At 42.9% G+C, this 22,243-nt stretch overlaps 2 protein-coding genes across 7 annotated transcripts in view; both read right to left on the minus strand.

The window, feature by feature from the left end:
• The window catches only part of YLPM1 (YLP motif containing 1), a 39,509-nt gene extending 25,802 nt beyond the window's left edge, over positions 1-13,707 (minus strand). For 4 of the 6 annotated variants that reach the window (XM_057428641.1, XM_057428639.1, XM_057428638.1 and 1 more), the window contains exons 1-4: positions 12,591-13,706; positions 6,139-6,381; positions 5,016-5,210; positions 3,070-3,809 (exon numbers count right to left, since the gene is read on the minus strand). In XM_057428641.1, the coding sequence (XP_057284624.1) occupies positions 3,070-3,809; positions 5,016-5,210; positions 6,139-6,381; positions 12,591-13,634 (2,222 nt within the window). In that variant the 5' untranslated portion in view covers positions 13,635-13,706. Of the gene's footprint in view, positions 1-3,069; positions 3,810-5,015; positions 5,211-6,138; positions 6,382-12,590 lie in introns of all 6 variants that reach the window. The other 2 variants (XM_057428642.1, XM_057428643.1) reach the window with 1 other exon arrangement.
• Positions 13,708-17,736: 4,029 nt separating this feature from the next.
• On the minus strand, positions 17,737-22,203 carry FCF1 (FCF1 rRNA-processing protein). The gene is made up of 7 exons (XM_057428549.1): positions 22,107-22,203; positions 21,899-21,970; positions 21,495-21,643; positions 21,004-21,076; positions 19,992-20,079; positions 19,449-19,543; positions 17,737-18,196 (listed from the first exon to the last, which is right to left on the minus strand). The coding sequence occupies exons 1-7, from the start codon at positions 22,139-22,141 to the stop codon at positions 18,148-18,150; spliced, it is 561 nt and encodes a 186-aa protein (XP_057284532.1). The 5' UTR covers positions 22,142-22,203; the 3' UTR covers positions 17,737-18,147.
• Positions 22,204-22,243: the final 40 nt, after the last annotated feature.

A 22,243-nucleotide genomic window follows, 5' to 3' on the forward strand; every position in this document is an offset into this window, starting at 1 on the left:
TTGGTGACAAGTAGTATTCCTTCAGGGTCTGTATTAGGACCAGTACTGTTCAATAAATTCATTGATTACATGAGTGGATTGAGTGCACCCTCAGAAAGTTTGCCAATGACACCAAGCTGAGTGGTGCAGCTGACATACCTGAAGGATGGGATGCCACCCAGAAAGACCTGGACAGGCTCAAGAAGTAAGCCTATGTGTAACTCATGAGGTACAACAAGTCCAAGTGCAAGGCAAGGCCAAGTCCTGCACCTGGGTTGGGGCAACTCCTGGATCAATACAAGCTGGGGGGATGAAGGAATTGAAAGCAGCCCTGCAGAGAAGGATTTGGGGGGTGCTGGTGGATGAAAAGAGGGACATGAGCTAGCAGTGTGCGCTCATAACCCAGAAAGCCAATCCCTATCATGGGCTACATCAGAAGAAGCATGAACAGCAAGCCAAGGGAGGCGATTCTCCCCCTCTACCCTGTTCTGGCAAGACCTCACCTGGAGTACCGTATCCAGATCTGGAGTCCTCAGTACAGGAAAGATACGGACCTGTTTTAGCAGGTCCAGAGGAGGGCCACGAAGATGACAAGATGGATGGAGCAACTCTCCTATGAGAAGAGGCTGAGAGAGTTGGGATCGGTCAGTCTGGAGAAGAGAAAGCCCTGGAGAAACGTTGTTGCAGCTTTTCAATACTTAAAGCATGGGGAGCTACAAGAAAGCTAGGAACAGACTTCTTAGTATGTCTTCCTGAGATAGTTTAAAACCATTAGCCCTTGTCCTAAAAGAGGAGATTCATACTAGATAAAAGGAAGAAATTTTTTACTATCAGGGTGGTAAAATGCTGGACCAGATTGCCCAGAGAGGTGGTAGATGTGCCACCCCTGGAAACGGTCAAGTCAGGTTGGGGCTCTGAGCAACCTCATCCAGATGAAGATGTCCCCGCTCACTGCAAGGAGGGGTTAGACTAGATGACCTTTGAAAGACCCTTCCATCTCAAACTATTCTATCATTCTATGGATGTTCACTACCACTTATTTAGCAACAGTGGTTGACTTGTTGCAGAATGTACTGTTTCAATAAGCAATTTACAAAACAGGATCATTTATACAACCTCAAATAATTTTAATAATCCTGATAAGTTATCACAGCAAACTCCCTTTTTGTGGGGTGGGAGCATGTCAAGATGAACAGGAAGAAAATAAAAAAAAGAAGAAATTACCAAGGGCAGTGGCAAGAATACTTACACTGGAAGGATCAACCTTTACAGGGAAGGTATAGCTAGAAGGTTGTGTGTAAAACACACTTCATCCCCAAAACTCTGAAAATTAGTTTAAGCCAGTTCTTTGGAATTTCTTGAGAAAAGTTAATTGCTGAAAAGAGGTAAAGGATGTGTGTGTCTTTTTATAGGTCTAGTCATTACCTGGTACTTTTTAGCTGGGATGGCAGCATGTAACATACATTTTTACCTTATCCCAAATTCATTAAAAATTTATTAGGATTCTCTGTTCTACTAACTACACTAAGAGACTGCAAACAGATTTTTGGGAAATCCTTGATAAAACCCTAGAACAGTCATGCAATCACAATATAGGAATGCACAAAGGTTACAGTTTTAATGAAATACCGTTAAGTACCAGAGCTCTTGTACATGCACTCTGTAATTTTTTTTTTATTATCCATAGCCTATCATTGCACACCACTAAGTAAGGCACATAAAAGACATCCAATTAATCTTGAAAGCAGTCTGATCAGAACTTTACATCCATCCATTCTCCAGGACCAGAAACAACACTTAACCCCCCCCAAAATATTAGAAGGTAGAAAATTATTCAAAGTTTTATATATATATATATAAATAAATTACATTACTAGAAGTTAATGAATAATAATTCATGAATGATCACTTTGGAAGCAAAGAGAAGGGAAATAAAGATGAAGGTATGATTGTAAAGATTAGTAGAGCATACAAGGATAGAAACAATTGAAAAGAACAACACTGATTCAGTAAGCATCACATCAACTTGTCTTGAACTAATGACGAGATTGAACAGATGTTTTTGCAACCTGATATGATATCAAGTATGAAAGAAAAACATTCCAAAACCAAGAACCTGGATTAAACTATATAGCAGGCATCAAACCATAAAACACCTGCAGAACACTGGCTTTCAGAGTAGCTTTACATTAAGGCAACAGGCCATCCATCTGATAAAATGCAGACTTAATTTAGAACAAACTGAATCTTACCAAAAGATAAAGACAGCAACCTTCAAAACCAAGACCATCATGATGTAATGCAAAATTAAAACTGGCAAAGAATCCTAATGGTAGGATCTTAAGGCTCAAATCTTTACCTCTTTCCCTCTCTCTTGTTTATAGTTTTTTGAATGAAAAGTAATGCTACATGTGTAGAAACCCACTGATTTGCACTAAAGACCTCTCTTATCAAACAGCCTATGGAAAAGTGCACTAAATAGGACAATCATATAGCTGCAGAATTCTCACACTAGAAGTTAATGTACTAATGAACAACTTTGAATTTTCATTTCTTTCTGCAATAAATGTTGGTTTACAAACAGTATTTTTTTATTGTTTCTAAAATATAAGTAGCATCTTAATTCCCAGTAATTAGCTATGTTAGTACATTCAACTGAATATATGTATGAATACTTTCCTGAATCCCTTTTGTAAGGCCTACATTAAAGTGCTACCATATAAAAACAATTCTTTAACAGTTTTGCTTTAGATTTTCCTAAACTGTGTTCCAAATATCACAGATAAAATGCTGGAAACTTAGATCACTTTTCATTTGGGATCATTCTTTCAAGTGTGAGTTATCACACCTTCTATTACTAGAAAAAAGTATTCTGCTCCAGATAATGTTCAAGTGAAAGGCATCAGTCCTTGCTTTAATAAGATAAATACAGAGCATGGTGTGTATGCATTAAAGAACAAAACCTCCACCAACCAACCACACTTCATAAAACCTCAGGGAGTTGAGAGTAAGATATATGCTTCATTTTTTAACATATCACTGAATGTCTGGTAGCCTGGAACACGTATAAGTCAACAAAACCACCCTTACCTAGGGCCTCTGGGGCCTTCAAAACGTGCTGATCTGGGAGGATCTGGAAGCAATCCACCTGATCTCACAGGTTTATCCTGCATGGTAGGTGCATGCGTTGAAGACGCTGAAGTGGCTTTTGGTTCCCCACATCCTTGCTCAGATGAAATAGAAACAGTTTGTTTACTAAGATGAGGTTGAGGCTTTCCGTGGTCTGAAGAGCCAAAGGATGAACTTACTTGAGAATGATAAGGTGAATAGACAGTTGAACTAGCCATTTTTGATGCATAGGTACCCGGGGTGGGAAGCAGAGCTGGCCTTGGTGTCTCAGTGGATTGACTGCTTTGAGAACTGGATCCAGAAGGGACAGCGGAATTAGATAACTGAGAAACAGAAGAGAGAGGTGGGGGGACCAGTGGAGGCGTAGTTGAAGGTAAAGTTGGAGGCATAATAGGAATGCCACCTTGACTGGTTTGTGAATATGGAACAAATGGAGGCGGCAGTGAAACATTTGCTGGATACTGATTCTTCAGATTTTGAAGTGAGCTCACTTTCTCTTGCAGATGGGACTGAGTGACCTTCATCTGTTCATCCCATGCCTTCCACTGTTTCTCATATTCTTGAAGCTGGTCTTTGTGAGGGTAGGTTTGAAGTTGATGCTGCCACTGTTGGTTCATTGATCGCTCCCAATCTTTATGAAGCTGCTGGAACTGTTTTTGCTGTGCCTCATAATGTCGCAGCTGCATATCCACTGACATTGTCTGCAACAGCAAGAAAAGAATAGCTTCAAAATACCATCTTAGTTATTTTCAGAGCCACATACTTCAGTATCATTTGTAATCACAATTTCTGACCTGGGCAGAAGCTTGAAAAAGAACTAGACTGAAACAAAAGCGAACACCAGCTGTGATGTCTAATGTCATTGTGACCATTTATACATTTTATGACTAGAGGACATTTATACACAGAAGGCACTTTTTGTTTTTTTTAAACAGGACAGCTGAAGAAAGCTATAATCAAAACGTTCCAAGCTCTATTATTACTGGATGCTAACAACGGCTAAAGCACAAATCAATCTTCACACTTTCAGTATACACAGTATGTGGCTATTTCTCAAGATTTCAGTTTCTGCTATTGATCCCCTCATAGTTGCTTCCACTGTATTTTTCCCTAAGCCTTTGCCAGATGTTCTTATTTGCACAATGAAGCTTCTTTCAATGAGGTACCATCTTTCACTATGTTTAGATACAGGTCCTAATATCTACAGCTTAATCTTGTCTGAGATTTTTAAGGTTCACACTTAATAGTTTTTTTTGTTTTTAAACAAGCAGATGCTTTTTTAAGCAGATGTTTTAGCAGATGCTACAAAGAAATGCTTAATGTACAAACTCTGCTAACCCAGGAAAAGCTGACTCAATTCTCTAATACAGTAACCAACTTCTAGTTACAAGCTTAAAGTTGCAACACTGATATAATGATATACATAATGTGAGATAGTGATTTCCTTAATTACTTTAACTGCGTATTTTTGGCATCTAAGTTTACTCCATCATATTTATTTTTGTACTGCACAGTGTTGTAAAAGAGAAGTACTTCATGCAGTCGTCTGTTTACCTTTCCTTTCTTCTGGACTGTTTCTCCAGCAGTAAAACATTCAGAACTAAGTAAATTCAATACCGTGTTCAGCTTTGCTCCTGTATCACCCAGTATGTCAGAAAAACCTTATGACAAATGTAAAGCCTTGTATTTCTCGTCCTACTGAAACTTCATTTCCATCTGCTAATTACTTTTTCATTCTGAAGCCAACCGACAGTAGGAAAAGGGGATACAGACTTCTATCCAAGCAGCAAAAGTAGCTAGACAAATGAGCCAACCATGACAAATTGTTCAAATATTTGTTTCCCAGCAGACCACAAGTACTAGGTTACCCAGGAAGTATACTAAACACCATCTCCTTAGTGTTTCACCTGTAAGTGTGGAGGCTGTTGCATGATTTGTTGATACTGCTGTACCATCTGCTGCAGCTGGGCATGCTTCTGCATTATTCTTTGATATTGAAATCCAACCCGCTGATGTGGCTGCTGCTGCCATTGAGCTGCTGCTGCTTGCAACTGCTGCAATCTCAAATCTTCCTCAGGGTCATCGGGAGGTTCAATATTGAGCTATGGAAAAAGACAAATGCTATAAGTAAAGGAAAGCTCCTTCTGTCAGAAGAAAAGCACACTTGGTCACTACCCAGTTTACAAGAACTTTCTCAGTATTCGTTATTTTATCACTCTGTATTTCAGAGTTTTAGCCACCCACAGCTTCTAGAAGGCTGATTTTTATTTTATTTATTCTTAATGTGATTAATCTAAAGGTTAGGTTGATGGCAATTAGGGTATTAATTCTTACAGAAACTACCTACAGGAAAGTGATTAACGCAGATCTGTTATTTGTTGCTCACAACAAATACAATGAGACAACAGTGCTTTTTCATGATGAAGTAAAGTAACTCTGAGTGCATTATTTTTGCCACTTGGTAGGAACCCACACACTGTAAGTTAAAGAAGAGCACATGCTGCAGGGTCATCTATTACCCTACAATAATCTGTTCAAAACATCAATTATGACTTACATTCATTCTGTAGTAACTGTTATTAGGCATGCTGACAAAAATATTCTGCACATAGTTCTTAGCTTTCAGACAAACTATAACACATAGAGAGGAGGAGAGTCAGAATTGACTAACTGCCAGAAAGGAATTAAGAAACAGTGTCTTAAAGATAGCATTCGTCACTTACTGAGTACTTGATTTTGCACTTAGGTATCACAAAGTGTTTCTCACAAAGATGAGGACACTGGTAAGGTGTCAGTGAGTCAAGCTTGGACTTGCTCGCTGCATGTGTGGGTGACTATGTAAGTCTACATACAAGGCATGTATTTTTACTTTTTAAAATTGATGCAGCCTTAGCAAATGTTCTCTTAAGATTGCTGTACCATATTTAATTATTGTTACATAGTATACATAAGAATTTTATGGTATTATTTTCCTATTTCTTTATCCCATCTAGCACAACAAATGGAGCGGCATCACTTTACAAAGTCTACCTGAGTTTCAGTGGATGTAAGAGAAGACTCATCTTCTTTGGAAGCTGGAGGCAGGGATTCATTAAGCGGAGAAGGTTCAGACTGCTGAGTTGAAGCACTCATTTTCCCTTCTTCAGACTTTGCTCTCTGCTCAGATGCATCCTTCCCTACTGGACCTTTCATTTGCTGCTGTCCCTGAGCATGGGCCTTTGCCCTTTGCTGCAGGCTAAGCAAGTGCTGCTGGTACCAGTATTGCTGCTGTTCCTACAATAGACAGAAAATTTCTAAAATGGCTTTTGGGGAAAAACCATGAAAATTAATTCATGATAGTCAATAGAATTATACTCTAGAAAAGTTTTAGAATATGCTTTGAAGGAAAATTCACTTCATCATCAACAGTATTACAATGGATGTCAGGAGACTGACTCAGAATTCAGAAACCACTATGTAAGGCATAGTATCCACAGGACAATTTACTTCCTACCTCAAAGTGCTTACAGCTAAGGAGAACAATAATGAAAAGCAGAAAGGTGGCCAATAATAAGTCAAATTATTGACATGTGGTAAGTACCATACTTACTATTTTTAGTGCTTTTTACTCCTAACAACAGGAGTGTTATATTATTAATATATAACTCCTACAACAATACATTAATAATTAATAATAGGATAACTCATATATTAATTAATGATATCTATTATATTAATATGATAGTGTATTACTGCATTAATATAATTTCTATATTAACTAATATAGGAGTTATTATCTCGTTAACAATAATAGGTACTTATTATAAAACTAATAGATAAAATTAAGGGAAAACGTAGGGCAAGTATGAATAAGGAAGCAATAAAAAGGAGGAAATGTACAAGAAAAATGAAGAGGACCAAGAGAAAACACAGACATCAAGCAGAGTGACAACTACTGCTGAGAAATGATGGCAGAGACATTTGAATAAAGACCATGGAAAGGAGAAAGAACAACCAGAACCAGCATATAGTAAGAATTATTTATCATCTGGATTCCCATTAATTTTGATTCCTTCAGTAGCTGAAGAGGTAAATAGATATGACTGCACCCAAAAAATTATCCATTTAAGAAGTGATTGAGCTTTCAGTTTTAAATATTTCAGGCTAGAATGTGGCCAGATGACAGTAGCTTCAAAGTAATGTAAGCTGCCAGCAATAGAAAGAACAAAAGACTAAAGTATTTCAACATATATAACAGAAGACTAAAGGTAAGTATTTCAACACTTAACTGGTTGTGTATCTTAGAGAACTGAATAGGAACCAACAGTTCTGTATCTCTTCCAATACAAGAAATATCAGGCATCAAATTGGACTAGCCTTGTGCTAGGAGAGTCCCTGCCGCAGACCACTGCAGGGGCTAAAACTTTGTGGATCCCAGACACACCTCCATAAACTCCTAGAAGAAAAATCTACAGATTTTAAAAATAATGATACCAGCTGCAGCTAAGGGAGCTCCTATATTTTAGGGAAGTAAGTTTTTCTCTTAGCATCTGCTTTTAGTCACTGTCAAAGACAGAATGACAAAATACTGTACTTCTGGTCTGACCTAGTATAACCATTTCTCTCATGCCAACCCCACTAGCTCTGAGAATCTGTAACTGCTCTACAACTTTCATATCCTCTGTTCTTCACTTCCATCCAAGAAAAGACACCTATATAAAGCCCACTCAGAACACAAAAGAATCCAAAATATGCAGGTATTTTAAAACAGAAGTGTGACAACACCACAGTAGTAGGTGCTGTCTGACAAGATTTCTCAAAACTGAAGCACTCTGCCTATCTTAAAACAGGTTTAAAAGAAGCACAACCTTCCTCCAAAAGCCTACCTCACTGTGGTCGTGCACCCTCCCACCCAACCCCTCCGGTCCCATTCGATGGGCTGCTCCACAGTCTCAGGAATTCCCATCAGGCCTTGGCCTTTGTGTAATGAGTTTGGTGGTGAAGTGTCTCTTAACTACACCAGAAACTCTTGCATGGCTAAGAAGGGAGGCACTGATCATTCCCTGGGACTCCTGTTTCCTGGCTAAGGTGGGAAACAAGATCATGGATAATGAGTCATCCTCTGACAGCTTTACAACGCTCCTTCCCTGATTACAGGCTGAATGGAATGGTACCACTGCTCCTGGATTTCTGCTTCTAGTAACTTCCAACTTGACTGTGGCCAGGATGCAAATTTACTAAGGATTAAAGACAATCATCCTGTGACACTATAAATAGTGGTCCTAAGTGAGGCCCTGTGAGCAATCCTGCTGAGTGCGATGTCCCTCAGAGGTTGCAGACTCTAAGTTTGCGATTATCAGAAGTCAAAAGACAGAACCTGGGCTGAAGGCCCCCACTCCTTGAGACTCAACCCTCACCCACTGAGAAATGCTAATACATTAGATGTGAACATTTCACTGACTCAAGGAGGATTTTAACAGGTATACCTTTATATGTCTCTACATATGCACGTGCATATATGTGTGTATAGATTGTTATGCAGATTGTAGTAAATTCCATTGACTCACTTTATAACATCCACCTTATAACTGCAAACTGCTGCTAAACAACACTTGTAACCCTTTAGATGTATACTATTGACTAAGTCTGAGACTAAGACTAGATCCAGCTGTACCTAAACTCCATTAGGAGTTTATAAAGGAAGGGGGTCTATTCTGAACCTCATGACTCAACGGGAGTTTGATCTCTACGCAAATCTTTCTAGCTTGACTCTACTTTGGGTTTCCTTTATATATTCCATTAGACACAAACCACTGACCAAGCCCGAGACTAAGACTAGATACAACCGCATGTAAGCTCCATCTGGAGTTCTGAAAGCAAGGTGGTCTATTCTTAACCTCATGACACCATGGAAGGGTCTCCCTTACCCTTAGTGCCTTCAGTCTCTATCAATCATCTTTAGCTCAATTTTACCTCATCTTTCCTTTGTATGCTTCATCCATATAATAAGTAAAACAGTGAAACTTGCCACTGAACTCTGTTAAGTTGTGCCTTTACAAATCATTTTAAAAATGCTCTTGTCAAGTACCTTTTATGGTCATTCATTGAGTGACCCTAGACAACTCATTTCACAATACATGCTCAAGTGTGTAGCAATGTTTTGTATTGGTAGCAATCTATCAGACACAATTAAACATGGAGCTGTATTTAAAAAAAATACTTCTGCAAACCTGTAACTTGGAGATGAGGTCAATGAAAGGAGAAGCCATGCTTCTTGGGCATTATGTTGATCCTGCAATAACTCTTGCCAAGAACCTTTAACAAGAATCTGACTCAGAAAAGACGTCATGGCTTTGGGTGGAAGATGCGCACACACACTCCAGCATGGACAGTCTCAGAAACCTTCAACAACATGCTATAGTAATTGTAACTTCCAACCCCAGGGAGGAGCAGACATCCCCAGCTATGCAAAAGCTTAATCAATTATTCCAGGGATTATAAGGTGACTTACCATGACAGTGCTGGATGCTATGCTTGGTGAGCTCTGCTCTGCTGCCACAAAACTGCTGCCTCCATGGATCTATGTTGTTACCTCCTCATTCTACCAATTGGACAAAGGGCTAAAACTCATAATATGACCAGAAGTTCACACACAGAGCTATGGTAATACCCTGTCACTCTTTTTTTTTTTTTTTTTTTCTTTTTTTGCAGCAGAAGAAGTCAGTGACACAGGTATTTGTGGGTTCTATATGAAAAGCATGAGAAAGTGGAAAGGTAGATTTCTGAGCGCAGTCAGAGCACAACAGATGTGTTACTGTAGAAAATTCCTGATGGCAAAAAGTTCAGTTATTTGAGTGCTCATCTCCTCACAATGACTGTCATACTTTAAGTTCAGTTACAATCCTTAAGTCCAAGGAACACGCCAGCGTCAACATATGCCTTTTTTCCACCTTTGGCTGACCAAAAGACTCAGCCTGTTACGTAGTACAGGGAATACTGAAACCAGCACCATAAGCTCCTGACCACAGGACATATCACCAAAAATGTTACTGTCCAGCCAATGACACAAGACTACTTCAAAATGAATTTAGGTGACCCTACACAGTAACATAATGCCTATTTTGGTTCTTTTTTTGTAAAGTTAGAAGAATTCTTTAGGACCCTATATAAAACAAAGGGGGATTTTAAAGACTGAATTAGTCTGCTAAATGTGAAATGATAAAGCAAAGGTAGCTTTAACAGATGTAGACAAGTGCATATTTAAGGGTACAAGTCCACTCATACATACTTTTTTATGTCAATAAAAATTGCAGCATATGGTACCCAAATATCAGATGAAGCATTATTTAAACACTACAGGTATTTTAACAGGACTTGACAGAAGATGCCTCTGATAGTATAAAAACACAAGAATCCAGCAATTTAATCCAACTGTACAGCCATATATGATGCTACTACACTATATTTGTTATATTATCAAGGCAAAGAGCGGTATGCTATTTTTAGACAGGAAAGGGAAACAATAAAACACGAACTCAAGGCAAATTGCATAGTATTTTCTGTTAAGAGAAAAACACTGATCTATTTGGCTGCAACCACTGTTACTGTGGGCTGAGAAGAGAAAGAATTGTTTTCAATTAGCAGTTTAAACAAAGGTGTAATAGGATCTTATAAATGACAAATTACAGTATTTCTCTACTTGGCTTTTAATATCATTAGCAAGAAAGCATCACTATGCTTTGTTTTTCCTATTCCTATTGTGTAAGGACTTGTTGCGCCAAATCCTGTCCCACGTTACAGCCTAAAATAGCCAAAATGGTATCAGTTATAACAAATTTCTGACCAGCAATGTACCAGATTCCTTTTGAATTAATGCTGAATTGTGCATGAGAGTAAACATACTACTCAAGACACAAGCAGTTGTATAAACACTCATAAACCAGACCACGGAAACTTCAGCAGTGTTTTGCTTCTTTATGTGTGTACCACAATACTACATTACTTATGACTTTTGGAAAGAAAGAGAGTGGCTGAGGAACAATTCAATGACATGAATGAAACTTCAGGCTACATAAGGCGAGAGGAGTTACAGTTCACTGCTCAATCTTGAGTTCAGTAATTTAAGAAGTCAGCCAGCAGCCTTAGTACCGAATGAACATCTCTTTCTACAACTTGACTTTTTATGGTTTTGGCATTAAAAAATTTAATAAGTCCCACCCCATCACTATAAGAGATCAACTAGCACTGTACAAAACCTTTGTAAGATTAAATTAATGAACTGAAAGCATTACTTTGTTAGGCAGTGATCAGTTACATAGTGCTAACTTAAAAAATCCCAAACCTATTCAGGTACTGGCATGAAGCTTTAATGGAAACAATTAAAAAGGTGTCCCAATAACTAAGAAATGTAAAGTGTCAGTGACTTCAACATAACAAAAAGGGATTTCTGCAAACTTAGTTTCAAATCAGATCAATTTGCCAAAAAATAGAGGTCTTTAAATCAAGTCAACTTGAAGCATGCACTTCAGCTTTGTTCTTGCAGCTGGATCTCTACAAGCTGATCCTAAAATCATGCAAGACTCAATGAATCTCAGCGACCTGTACATGTAGCTAAGGGTCATTTTGTGCATGCTTAAGCAACGTGATTGTCCCTATCTTAATGCATATAAATGGTCACATCACATTCACCGGCACTGCTTGCATTTAGGAAGTGAAGCATGGTAACATTTTGCAGGCATTTTGGCTCTAGTGTACATGTAAGAAGCACACAGCATTAGCAACAAGAATATTCTTCACCTCAAAAAAATTTCAGACCATCTTCCTCCAACGTCCCATACAATTTCATACTGGAAGATCGAGCACGTGTAGGACAAAACGTGTAAGGGGCAACTATGTACTATGACAGAAAAACTTTTGCAGCTTTAACTGCATGTGGAAAGGTTAAAATAGTCACAATTCTGCACTGATCAGACAGACAACTGAAAGACAACCCCACGAGAAAACTAAATGAAGAAATCACTGACAAGAGACACTGATCCTGCAACATGCCATAAGCAGACTGCTGCATCTCGCAATGGGCTAGATGAAGTCAACAGAGGTTTGATGCAGGTCATCTACAGGCTGTGCTTTGGAAAACAATTCTCCAGGGACCAATAAACTACCCAAGAAAACTGAATTCAGCCAGGAGTCAGACTTTTCCCTTCTTTTCTAGGGAAAAGACCTTTCCCTAGACTCATTTGCTCTTGAAGAATGATGGTTTCTTACATCCAAACCACCACCACCGGATTAAGAAGCATTTACAGAGCACCTGATGTGCCATTCCCGGAGTTCCAAGGGTAGCATTCAAGCCTTTCAAGTATTACGCAAATACTTTATTAACTGCCCTTACTCGGACACATTTGCAGCACTCTGTACCCGCCAGCGATTAATAGGACCGCTGCCCTGCCGACTCCCCGCTGCAAGCCGGGGCCGCAAGGGCGAGCGCGGCGGGGGTGATGCCTTACCTGGGGAGTCATGGTGGAGGGATCCGGCTGCTCGGTGCCACCGGTCTCCTTGGCGGCGGCCGGCGCTGCCTCCGGCTGGGCGGGAGCGGGCAGAGGCAGGGACGTCTGGGGTGGGGGGAAATGGGCCGGCGGTGGCTTGGCCGGCGGAGGGATGGAGGGGACCTGGCCGGACTGCCCCGTCTGAGATGGGGAGGCCTGGGAGGGGAGCAGGTAGGGCTGGGGGTGCGCCATGTATCCCTGGGAGGGAGGCGGCAGGTAGGGCTGAGAGGCGGAGGACGGCGGGGGCTCCAGGTAGGAAGGAGGGGGCTCGGAGAAGGAGGGGGGCGGCTGGGAGGCCTGCGCCCGGGACAGGTAGGGCTGGAGCGGCGGGGACTGGGCCGGGGGTAGCTGTGCGGGGGGCAGGTACGGCTCCGCCTGAGGGTGCGGCAGGTAGGTCTGGGCGGGGGGCAGGTAGGCCTGGGCGGTGGGCTGTGGGGACTGAGGCGGCGAGGACAGCTCCATGTCCATGGGCACCGGCGAGGAGGGCACTGGCTCGCCCCAGTCGCCGTGCCCGCCCGGCGCTTCCTGGACATCGCGCTCCCGGCCGGCAGCGGGCGGCTTGCGAGTCGACGGCGGCGGGTCGCGGTGGGCGAACTGCTTCTGGTAGCTGCGGACCGGAGGTGGCACGGGCGGCGGCGGCTGCTGCCAGTCGCTGAAGGAGCCGGGCAGCGGCGGCGGCGGCAGCCCCGGAGGGGGCGGCCCCGGCGGCGGCGGCGGCCCCAGCAGCACGGACTGCAGCTGCTTCTGGTGCATCTGCTGAAGCTGCTGCAGCTGCGCCAGGTGCTGCTCCTGCAGGCTCAGGAACCCCGAGGTACCGGCGGGCGGAGGCGGAGGGGCGGCGGCGGCAGGCGCGGGGCCCGGCGGCGGGTAGCTGGGCAGCGGCATCGGTGGGACGGTGGGAGGCGGCACGCTGGGAGGAGGGATGGGCAGCGGCGGGGGCGGGATGGAGGTAGGCGGCGGCGGGTAATGCCCCGCCGCCCCGTACAAGCCCCAGGCCGGGTACATGGCGGGGCCGCGGCGGAGGGACCGGAGCGCGGCGCTTCCACAGGCCGCGGCGGCGGCGGCGCGTGCAGCCCACGGCGCCTGCGCGGAGAGGCGCACCGCCCTCCTGGACAGTAGAGCACGAGAGAGGAGACAGAGTGTCGAACAGCGCCCTTGCCCGGGGAGCTCGGCGCCTGCAGCGCGCCGCCTAGCGGGCAGCTGCTGTCCTGGCGGGAAGTCTTCTGTCACTGTCGGGAGGACTCGAACCGTGCGGCGGGGCGTAGAGAGACGGGAGGGGGGGGTGGAGCCTAGCGCGCCGCTCTCCGCCTGGCCCGGTAGGCTCGCACGAGAGCAGGCAGACAACGCAGGGAGCGGAGCCCGGGCGGGGGGTCCTTTTTGTGTAGGGGAACGATTAGCTGGCGGGTGCCGCCGGGTCCTGCCACGGACCCGCAAGCAAGGCTGCGGTGTACGGGTGATCCGGACGCGGTGGCATCCCGCAGGCCGTGGTGCTGCCGGGCAGCGCCGCCGCTGTCCTCGGTTACCCGGGCGGCGCTGGCGGCCATGTTTCCGCGCCTGCCCGCCACTCCCGTCAGCGGTTGTACCTCTGCCTGCGGGCAGCGATGACCCGAAACAGAGGTGGTTCATTGTGGTGATCGAAGGGTGATGTGAGGGCAAGCGAAAGTCCAGCCGCGCTAGGCCTGGGGAAAGGCGCACAAAGAGGCAACCTGGTTTAGTGGAAGGTGGCCAAGGGGGTTAGGACTAGATGAGCTTTAAGGTCCCTTTCAGCCCAAGCCATTCTATGGTTCTATGAAACTACCTCACACATTACAGAAGTAACTGCACTGAGGAGCAGGAAAGGTTGCTTTTTTCCTCCCTTGTGTTTCTCTCTTCCCACACTGAAGTGTAAATTAAACATACAAGTATGTTCTGTAGCCAGTCAGCAAAGATTGATGCAAAGTGCTTAATTCCCATTGCTGAATAAAGACACAATGTCTTGTGCGTGTGAATTCTAGTTGCTGGGCAGCAAAGCCTAGTGGCTACTGTTCTGGTCAGCAGTTCACCGGCACTGGTGGTGTGCCACTGCTTGCCCTCATTACCACATACAGAAAACCTCAGCAATTTTTGTCATGTTCAATCTCTAGTTCATGGCTGGTGAATCAAGCAGCCATGGCTGGTGGAGAAAGACAGGTATTGAGGAAAAGTCCACAGCCTTTTCAGTCAGGAGAAAAGTCAGAAAAACACACATGCAAAAAAAGTTAGGTAAAGCAAAAGCTTTGTCCTCTCCATTGGAAAAGCTGGAGCTTGTGTTAATTTGTTGATAAATTCCAGGGAATCCACAGCGATGGATTAAACCATAAACCTGTAAGAAGAAGTTTGAGTAGAGTGTGAACTCAAGTTATGAGATGCTAATCTTTAAGAAAAAAAATAATACATAGAATTTTCCTTCAGTATCCTTTCCTTTCTCCTAGAGGTGATTATTTATCTGTTTCTGTCTGGGGTGGTGCTCCTCTAAGATTTTTCTTGCAGTGAACATGACTTGCAGATAGCGTAAGCACTTTAGCTTCCATCTCCTCCACATTGTACACATACTTAACATTTATATCTCTGAACTCTTTGGGTCAATTTACTCACTCACTAAGCTTTCAAAAGTCTGTTGTTCCAAAATAGGGAATTCCTGTTGAAAACATCCTTTGATTTACCCTTCTGATCACCTCACTTGGAGTTCTTATGTAATTGGTTTACTCAAGGTTACTTCCTGCAGGCGGGTCTCTCCCAATATTCCTGCTGTTTGTTGTGGTTACTCAATATTGTGAAGAAACCCGTTATTCGCCATATGAAGAAACACATGTACTCAATCATCTTCAGTAGCAATTGTTTTCCAGCCTACATCAAGGAGGTCAAAGTGTAACTTCCAAGTAACTTCACGGATGCTGTTGCCAATACCTGGATCTGGTTAGGGCAGCAGCAGACTTGACTCCTGCCAGCCAAGATACTTTGTCTTTCCCAATGTTACTTTGTCCTAAAGCAACCCTGTCAAGTTCACATTACGCCTTCTTATTCTTTTACAGTGTAACATTAATGTACATCATCATGCTGGGTTTAGCTCCCATTTTTAATAGCTCGTGCTATTTCTGCTTCTAAATGCTATTCTACCACATTTCAGTTATCCCTTTACTAGTGTCACACCTTGGATCAGCAGCTTAAGTTTCTTCACGTCATTTGGTGGTAACACTGCAGTATGTTTCTTCACGTCATTTGGTGGTAACACTGCAGTATCTTGGGCTTTCTGGTGGCCCCCAGAAAGGAGCAGAAACTATTTTCTCCCATTCTTTGCGTAACTTCAGACCTCCTTTTGTGGCTTTTCTGTTTGTTCTCTGTCTTCTGGAAATATGGAAACTGGCTACAGCAAGAGACAGGATGTTAGGGAGGAGGCTGGATTCCCTAGAGTTACTGAGAAACATTGCAGGCATCTGTTTGATATCTAACTTGTACGCAGGTTTAAAACAACTGCCAAAGTTAGGTCAGGAAGGAATTTTCTTCTGGTTTGGACTGGCAGAGTTTTGCATTCATAGGAACATGAAAACATTCTTGCTTACAATAGTCTTTCCTGTCATAATGATCTTTTCTCCTTTAACACACTGTAAACTGGATCTGAGGTTGGGATGCCATGGTGTGTATGGCGTAAACATTTTCCTCTGAACCAAGTGTCTGGTACATAGGTTCCCTGAGACTGCAGGGGCTGCAGCTGATTACTCAGATGGTCCTTTCCTGTTCTGACTAAGCTCTTTCAGTTAATAGCCACATTTTTCTTGTCTTGGTGACTACATTTAGTTAATAAAAATTTCTTGATGAGTTTGCTCACTGTCAACACTTTCTCCCTGCTGCTCATCCTCCAACCCTCTTAAAACTTCTTCAGCAATTCCCTTATGCCTATTCCAGGTTCTTCCTCCTGTTACTAGAACTAGGCAGACTACAAGGAACATTAATTTAAGCAGTAAAAAACTTCACTAAATGGGCACATTTATTTTGAGTTTATACCACACAGTTTATACCGTCTTCCTGGCTGGAGGTGGAGAAGACAAACTTCAGTTGTGACAGCTTGGAAAGGGCTATGTTTTGAAAGTGCTAGTATGCTGTTATTTCAGGGATGAGTTGGGTTATTTCAGGGATGTTTAGTAGGTAAGCCTACAGCAAGCAAAAAGATAGTACAAGGGCTAAGTCTGATGTGTTCCCAAAGTTTCCTGCAATATCTGTAGCAGCAAGGTGCTAGCAAGGTTATTAGCATGTCAGGGCATTTCCCAAGGACAGGAAATGATTAGCAGAGGAAGGGTATTATCTTGCTTGTATGCTGTCCAGCATACAGCCAGCTGAGTTCAGCTATTCTCTACAAAAGCCAAACCAGTGCAAGACACCACAGATAAAGTCTGTATATTTTCTTAATTACACCAAGAATATAAATTTTCAGTTTCCCTCCTTACTATACCTTTACCCCAGCATTTTGTTCAGGAAGCACACTTCAGCTTGTTGGCCCCTGGTGACTCTCCTATTGTGTCTTGTCTCTCAGTTTTCTCACCACACAGCAGAGATCAGAAGAGCAAATTATGTCACTAAAAATTAAATAGTGTCGGAGAAGATACGAGAATGCAGAGTTACGGCTTTAAAATATTTTCCCCTGCATTTCTCCAAGTGGCTTAACTATCTCTTTTTCCTCCCTCCTCTGACCACTTCCTTCCCTGCAGTCTTTGCTGCACGTCTGAGACTCCTGATCTGCAGCCATTGCTCCAATTTCCCCCACTGACTCTTCTCCCAGCCCACATTAATACCTTTCTCAGGTTGACACCTTCCTGTCACAGTTTGATACCTTCCTCCTCTTCCCTGACACCTACCAAAAAGCGATAAGGCTTTTAGGTGGATAGGGACCAATCAAACCAGAGAGATCTGACCCAACCCTACTGTCTTGTCACCAGACCGCATGTAAGCAAAAGGACTGACTGGGCTGCCAGCTAACCCAATACAGACACGGAAATCTGACTGAGCAGGACACTGAACCAAACTTCATTCATTGTACAGCTGAATTAAATCCCTCCAATTCTGAATTAAAATCTTCTAGACCACTAGAAGGAGGCATGACAATGGGTGCAGATTTGATGTCTCTTCTCCAGAAGAATAATTTTCCTGCTGTAGGTACAGCATTCTCAGCCAGACTTGCAACAGTAATACTTAATTTGGAATGTAGAAATCACTTTTTCTATTGATGCCAGTGAAGAGGATGTGAGGCATGTTCTGGGCACTGCCGTGCTCTGTTTTCCATATGCTTCTCCGAGCCATAGGTAATCAGTCCAAGTCAGAACAAGGATGAATAAAACCAGACTCTTCCAAGTAGCTTTTTCTTAGAAGATCAAGGATATGAAGTCAGGCCAATGTCACCCACAGTCCTATGAGTAGAGTCCCAGTAAAAAAGAAAGCAGGAGGCTTGGAATCAGAAGAACCTTTATCCTTGCTTACAGCCCTGACTTTGATGGCTTGGCTGGACAGGTTAGAAGCGAGGAGCTCCGTAATCATCTGGCATCCTCTCAATATTGTATCTGAGAAAGAAAGAGAGAAAAGTTATGAAGACAATCTACTCCATATTGCTCCCCTCCCAGTGAAGCAATAGGCTTCCAGTCAGACTGAACCGCAAGCAGCTTTGTTGCATTTCCACCTGTAGCTCAGATCTGCAAGAAGAAAAGTATTACTTCAAAAAGTGAAAAGCCTTCATAAGGTTGCTGTTACCCTTCACCTTACACTCAGAAACGGGCATCTCAAAAACTCAATTGTCTCCAGGTAAAAAATAGTAGTTTTGTAAGATCTGACAGGATTTAAGAACAACTACCACAGAGAATAAAACTTCGGCCACTCCACTTACAATTCATGGCCACAGTGAGTAAGGGGCAAAGATGTTTTGAGGGAAAAACCTTCTGAGCCATGTTCTAATTATGGATCAGTTAGGACTGTGCATATTGATTGCTAGCAATCAACCTCCTCAATTTCTGACATACCACTGGCTCTGCATATCACTAGACTCATTGTCTCCACTGCGAGCACAACTGCCTCTTTTCCAGTATCTCTCCCATCTCATCTAAAGACTTTGGCCTTTTTATCCCCACATCCTGACCTCTCCTTACCATGCTACCAAACATATCTACCATAGTGTTAAACAATTTGGCACAGGTTCAATGCAATCTAAATCTTCTGGGCTGTACATTATGTAGAAAAAAATATTAAAACACTATATGACAAAGGTGAGTAAAGTCTTCTTAGACAGTTTAGGTTTTACAAGTGCTTTGGAAGGGACAGGGAAATAATTTAAGCAAATGTTTTTACAGCATATTTTGTTTGCATATGAAAAAAAAAAAAAGTGAGCCAGTACTTGCAGATACTGGAAAAATCCATGGTATTGAAATTGCTGCACTAGTATCCTTCTCAGTTGTTTTTTTTTTTAGCTAAGAAGCAAATTAAATCTTACCTAAGGGTACAAAAACCTACCAAACAGGATATGGAAGAAGAATGTTAGTCTATTTTTCCCAAACAGCCTGTAGAATGCATTTGCCTAGTAGTCCTCCTGCTGCTGCTGGTAAGCAAAACTGACCTATAAGAACACTGGCCTAAAGGAAACTATAATTTTCCAAGTAAAAGCAACTGAATATGTGGCTGCAATAAAAGTAGGTCTGTGACCAGTCTATTTCCAGCAGCAGCTGTACTTCTACTTTTGTGCAAACACTAGGGCCTTGACTGTAAGACAGTGCAGGAGAAAAGTATGTGGTGGTAGAGTCCCTGCCAGGCAAGGACTGCCCTTACCTGTGCCTGGAAATGTACATTATAGGCACGCCTGGGATTTTTCGTATTCTCCGCTTGAGCTCTTTATCCACTGTGGCCACAATGTAGCACTTGTGCTGGAAAAAAAAAAAAAAAAGGAAGTTAGATTCCACACCAGTGAACCTGCAGAAAGGAAGACAGTCGAGCAAAAGATTCTATTCAGTGAGCTCATTTAACACAGGAGGGCTACCAGTCCTGCCCAAGAGAGGTATTACTAGGACTTGTACAGAATTCCACAGCAGACTACTAATACCCTTCTGCTTATCAAAATAGACTTGTAGAAACATCCAAAGCCTGTCCAGCCTTCCAACCTGATAGTTTTCCTATCCCAAGGGCTTCTTGGTGCTGTCCTACACAATAAGAATACAGAGAGAAGGCTCTAATTTGCTTAAAATAAAATTGCACTAGGAACAGAAACTGCCCCTTAGTGAGATTTTAGTTACTTTGTTGGAAATTTAAGTCATCAGTAACTAGAAGGGTTTTAGTATGTTAGCACAGTATAGGAATTATCAGAAACAGAAATACCTGAGTGACCCTCTGTACCAAGCAGTCATCTGCATAGGTTCCTTTGTGCATACATGGCAAGCGTTCAAACCGAGGGTCCTTGGCAATTCTGTGGGGACATATAAGGCAGCATCACAGTAATCAGACCAGACTGTACAGTAACACAGTACGAAGGAACAGGAATGCCACTTTCTGCGATGTATAGCAGATTATTCTCAAAACGAGGGCTGAGGGGATGGAGCAAATGGTACACAACTGAAATGAGGAGAAAAAAAAAAGTAATTTGACTGGCTAATTATTATAGGTTAAGTATTTCTTAGTACTTATCAGCTGGATCAAAGATCCCTACACTGTTAGGCTCTTGCCTAACAAAGTCATTTGAAACAAGTTATCTGTGGGAAGAACTAGAACTCCTTCCGGTGCCTGATTGTTAGTACCACGCATATAGGAACCTCCTCTCAGAAGGGAATAGCAGAGCTGTTAAGGAGATGCATTCAGATACTTGACAACACAACAGGCCAAAATAAAAAGTAAGTAACAGTACATCCGACTGCTACACCTGGAAAGCAAGAACTACATTGGATTAGTTTTGTACACATCACACAATAACCTAGCTCTAGATTAGTACCATGCTACCTACTCCTACAGAGTAACATGGGAAGGGAATGCAAGGTTCCATAACATGTGTCACTTCTTTATCTCTTTTTAGGAAAAAAATAAAAAAACCCAAAACTTTTTTAAAAACTCCCTGTGTGTTTTGAGAAACAGGAGGAAGTGTTAACTTTGAAAGTCTTGGAGGAGGGAGATGTACAGGTCAATATGGTGTACCCATACCTAGCATTTAGGTTTTTTGAGTTTCTTTTAAATAAAAACTCAAGCTGTTGTACTGATCTCATACAGCCAGAGAAATAAACGAAGCCTGGAACCCTGCAACAACCTAACCATCCTCTAATGCAAGAGCACTGTCATGGAAAGTGTTTATTGATATTAAAACATTAAATTCTAGAAACAGAGAAGAACACCTTGCACCTACCTTAATGCCACACGGTACTTTTGTCCTAACTTCTCAATTTCACCCATTACACAATCTGTGATACATGGAATACCTGCATGCAAAATACCCTGTATTAAAACCAAGCAGTGTTTCTTCACAGACCTCTACTTATTGCCCACGTGCCCAGGAACTATCATGGAACTCTGTAACATACTACTTACAGTTTTAAACTTATGAAAACTGATAAGGTTGCAAAGTGGTGAAGTGCAGAGCTATTGAGTTTGACCATGCCATGGTAATTTTAGATTTTTAACTTACTAATGCTTTACCTTTGTTGAGATTAGCATTTAAGACCATCATCTGACTGAAACCAGAGACAGTTCCAGGGTTACCATAGCCACAAACAAGGAGCATGATAATTACAACACATAACTTTTTTCAAGACTCCTGTTATTCTCAGCTAGTGGCATGAGTCTGATAAAGCACATCATGAGCACAGTGTGAAACAACATGGTGACACGGACACTCACACTTGGCATAAAGACAATCCATCATTGACTGCACCAGGTCCAGCTTGGCCTTGATGGAGAAGTTGATGAAGTTTGTGTCAACCAGGATGTGATAAGGCGGCCCCAACTGTGTATTATATTGGAAGAACAAGCAAGAGGGATGCTGTGGGCTGCCAGGAAGACAAAGAATTGAATCAGTTTATTACAGTTGACAAGATGTCCAATCCTACAACTTGCACTGAATGAAAGAAGGGTAGCGAGCAGAAACAAAAGAAGGCAGGATGGGATGGCAACCCGTAAATTGTTACACTGCCTCCCAGGCTTGACCCCTTGGTTTGGGCCACCATTTCCTACTCTAGCAACTTGGCTGCAGACTGCAGCATGGCCTGCCAGCCCGCCCTCCCCAGAGAGTCGCCAGCACTTACACCTCCCGCTCCTTGATGGCACTCGGGTCCTCCTTCTTCTTCACGCGGGCTTTCGCCCGCTCCTTCTCGTTGCTGCAAGGAAACACAGACACTCCTGGAGAGGGCAGCCAGTGTCAGAGGGGCCTGGGCCGGAATCCCCTTTCTCCCTCCCGGGACACAGAGACAGCTAGCCCCACACGGGACCGGGCCCCGCCGCAACCGCACTCACATGCGCTGGTCCCGGAGGCTGATCATGCGTTTCATGACCGCGTACTTCCGCGCCTTCTTCTGCTTCCCCTGCAACGAGACAGACAGGCAGCCACACTTAGCCGGGACCCCTTAGTCTCTCAACCCGAGACCCCGCGC

The sequence above is a fragment of the Pezoporus wallicus genome, unplaced genomic scaffold (assembly GCF_028554395.1).
Source record: "Pezoporus wallicus isolate ANWC-B61680 ecotype Strahan unplaced genomic scaffold, APGP_CSIRO_Pwel_v1 contig_3486, whole genome shotgun sequence".
Classification (NCBI taxonomy): Eukaryota; Metazoa; Chordata; class Aves; order Psittaciformes; family Psittacidae; genus Pezoporus; species Pezoporus wallicus.

Bases quoted from the DNA above. Each gene is read 5' to 3' on its own strand.
- FCF1 (XM_057428549.1), bottom strand. From the start codon at position 22,141: ATGAAACGCATGATCAGCCTCCGGGACCAGCGCAT. The intron at 21,971-22,106 runs GTGAGTGCGGTT...GTTTCCTTGCAG, and splicing joins AGCCTCCGGGACCAGCGCAT to CAACGAGAAGGAGCGGGCGA. The intron at 18,197-19,448 runs GTAAGGGCAGTC...TTTCTTTCTCAG, and splicing joins ATGTACATTTCCAGGCACAG to ATACAATATTGAGAGGATGC.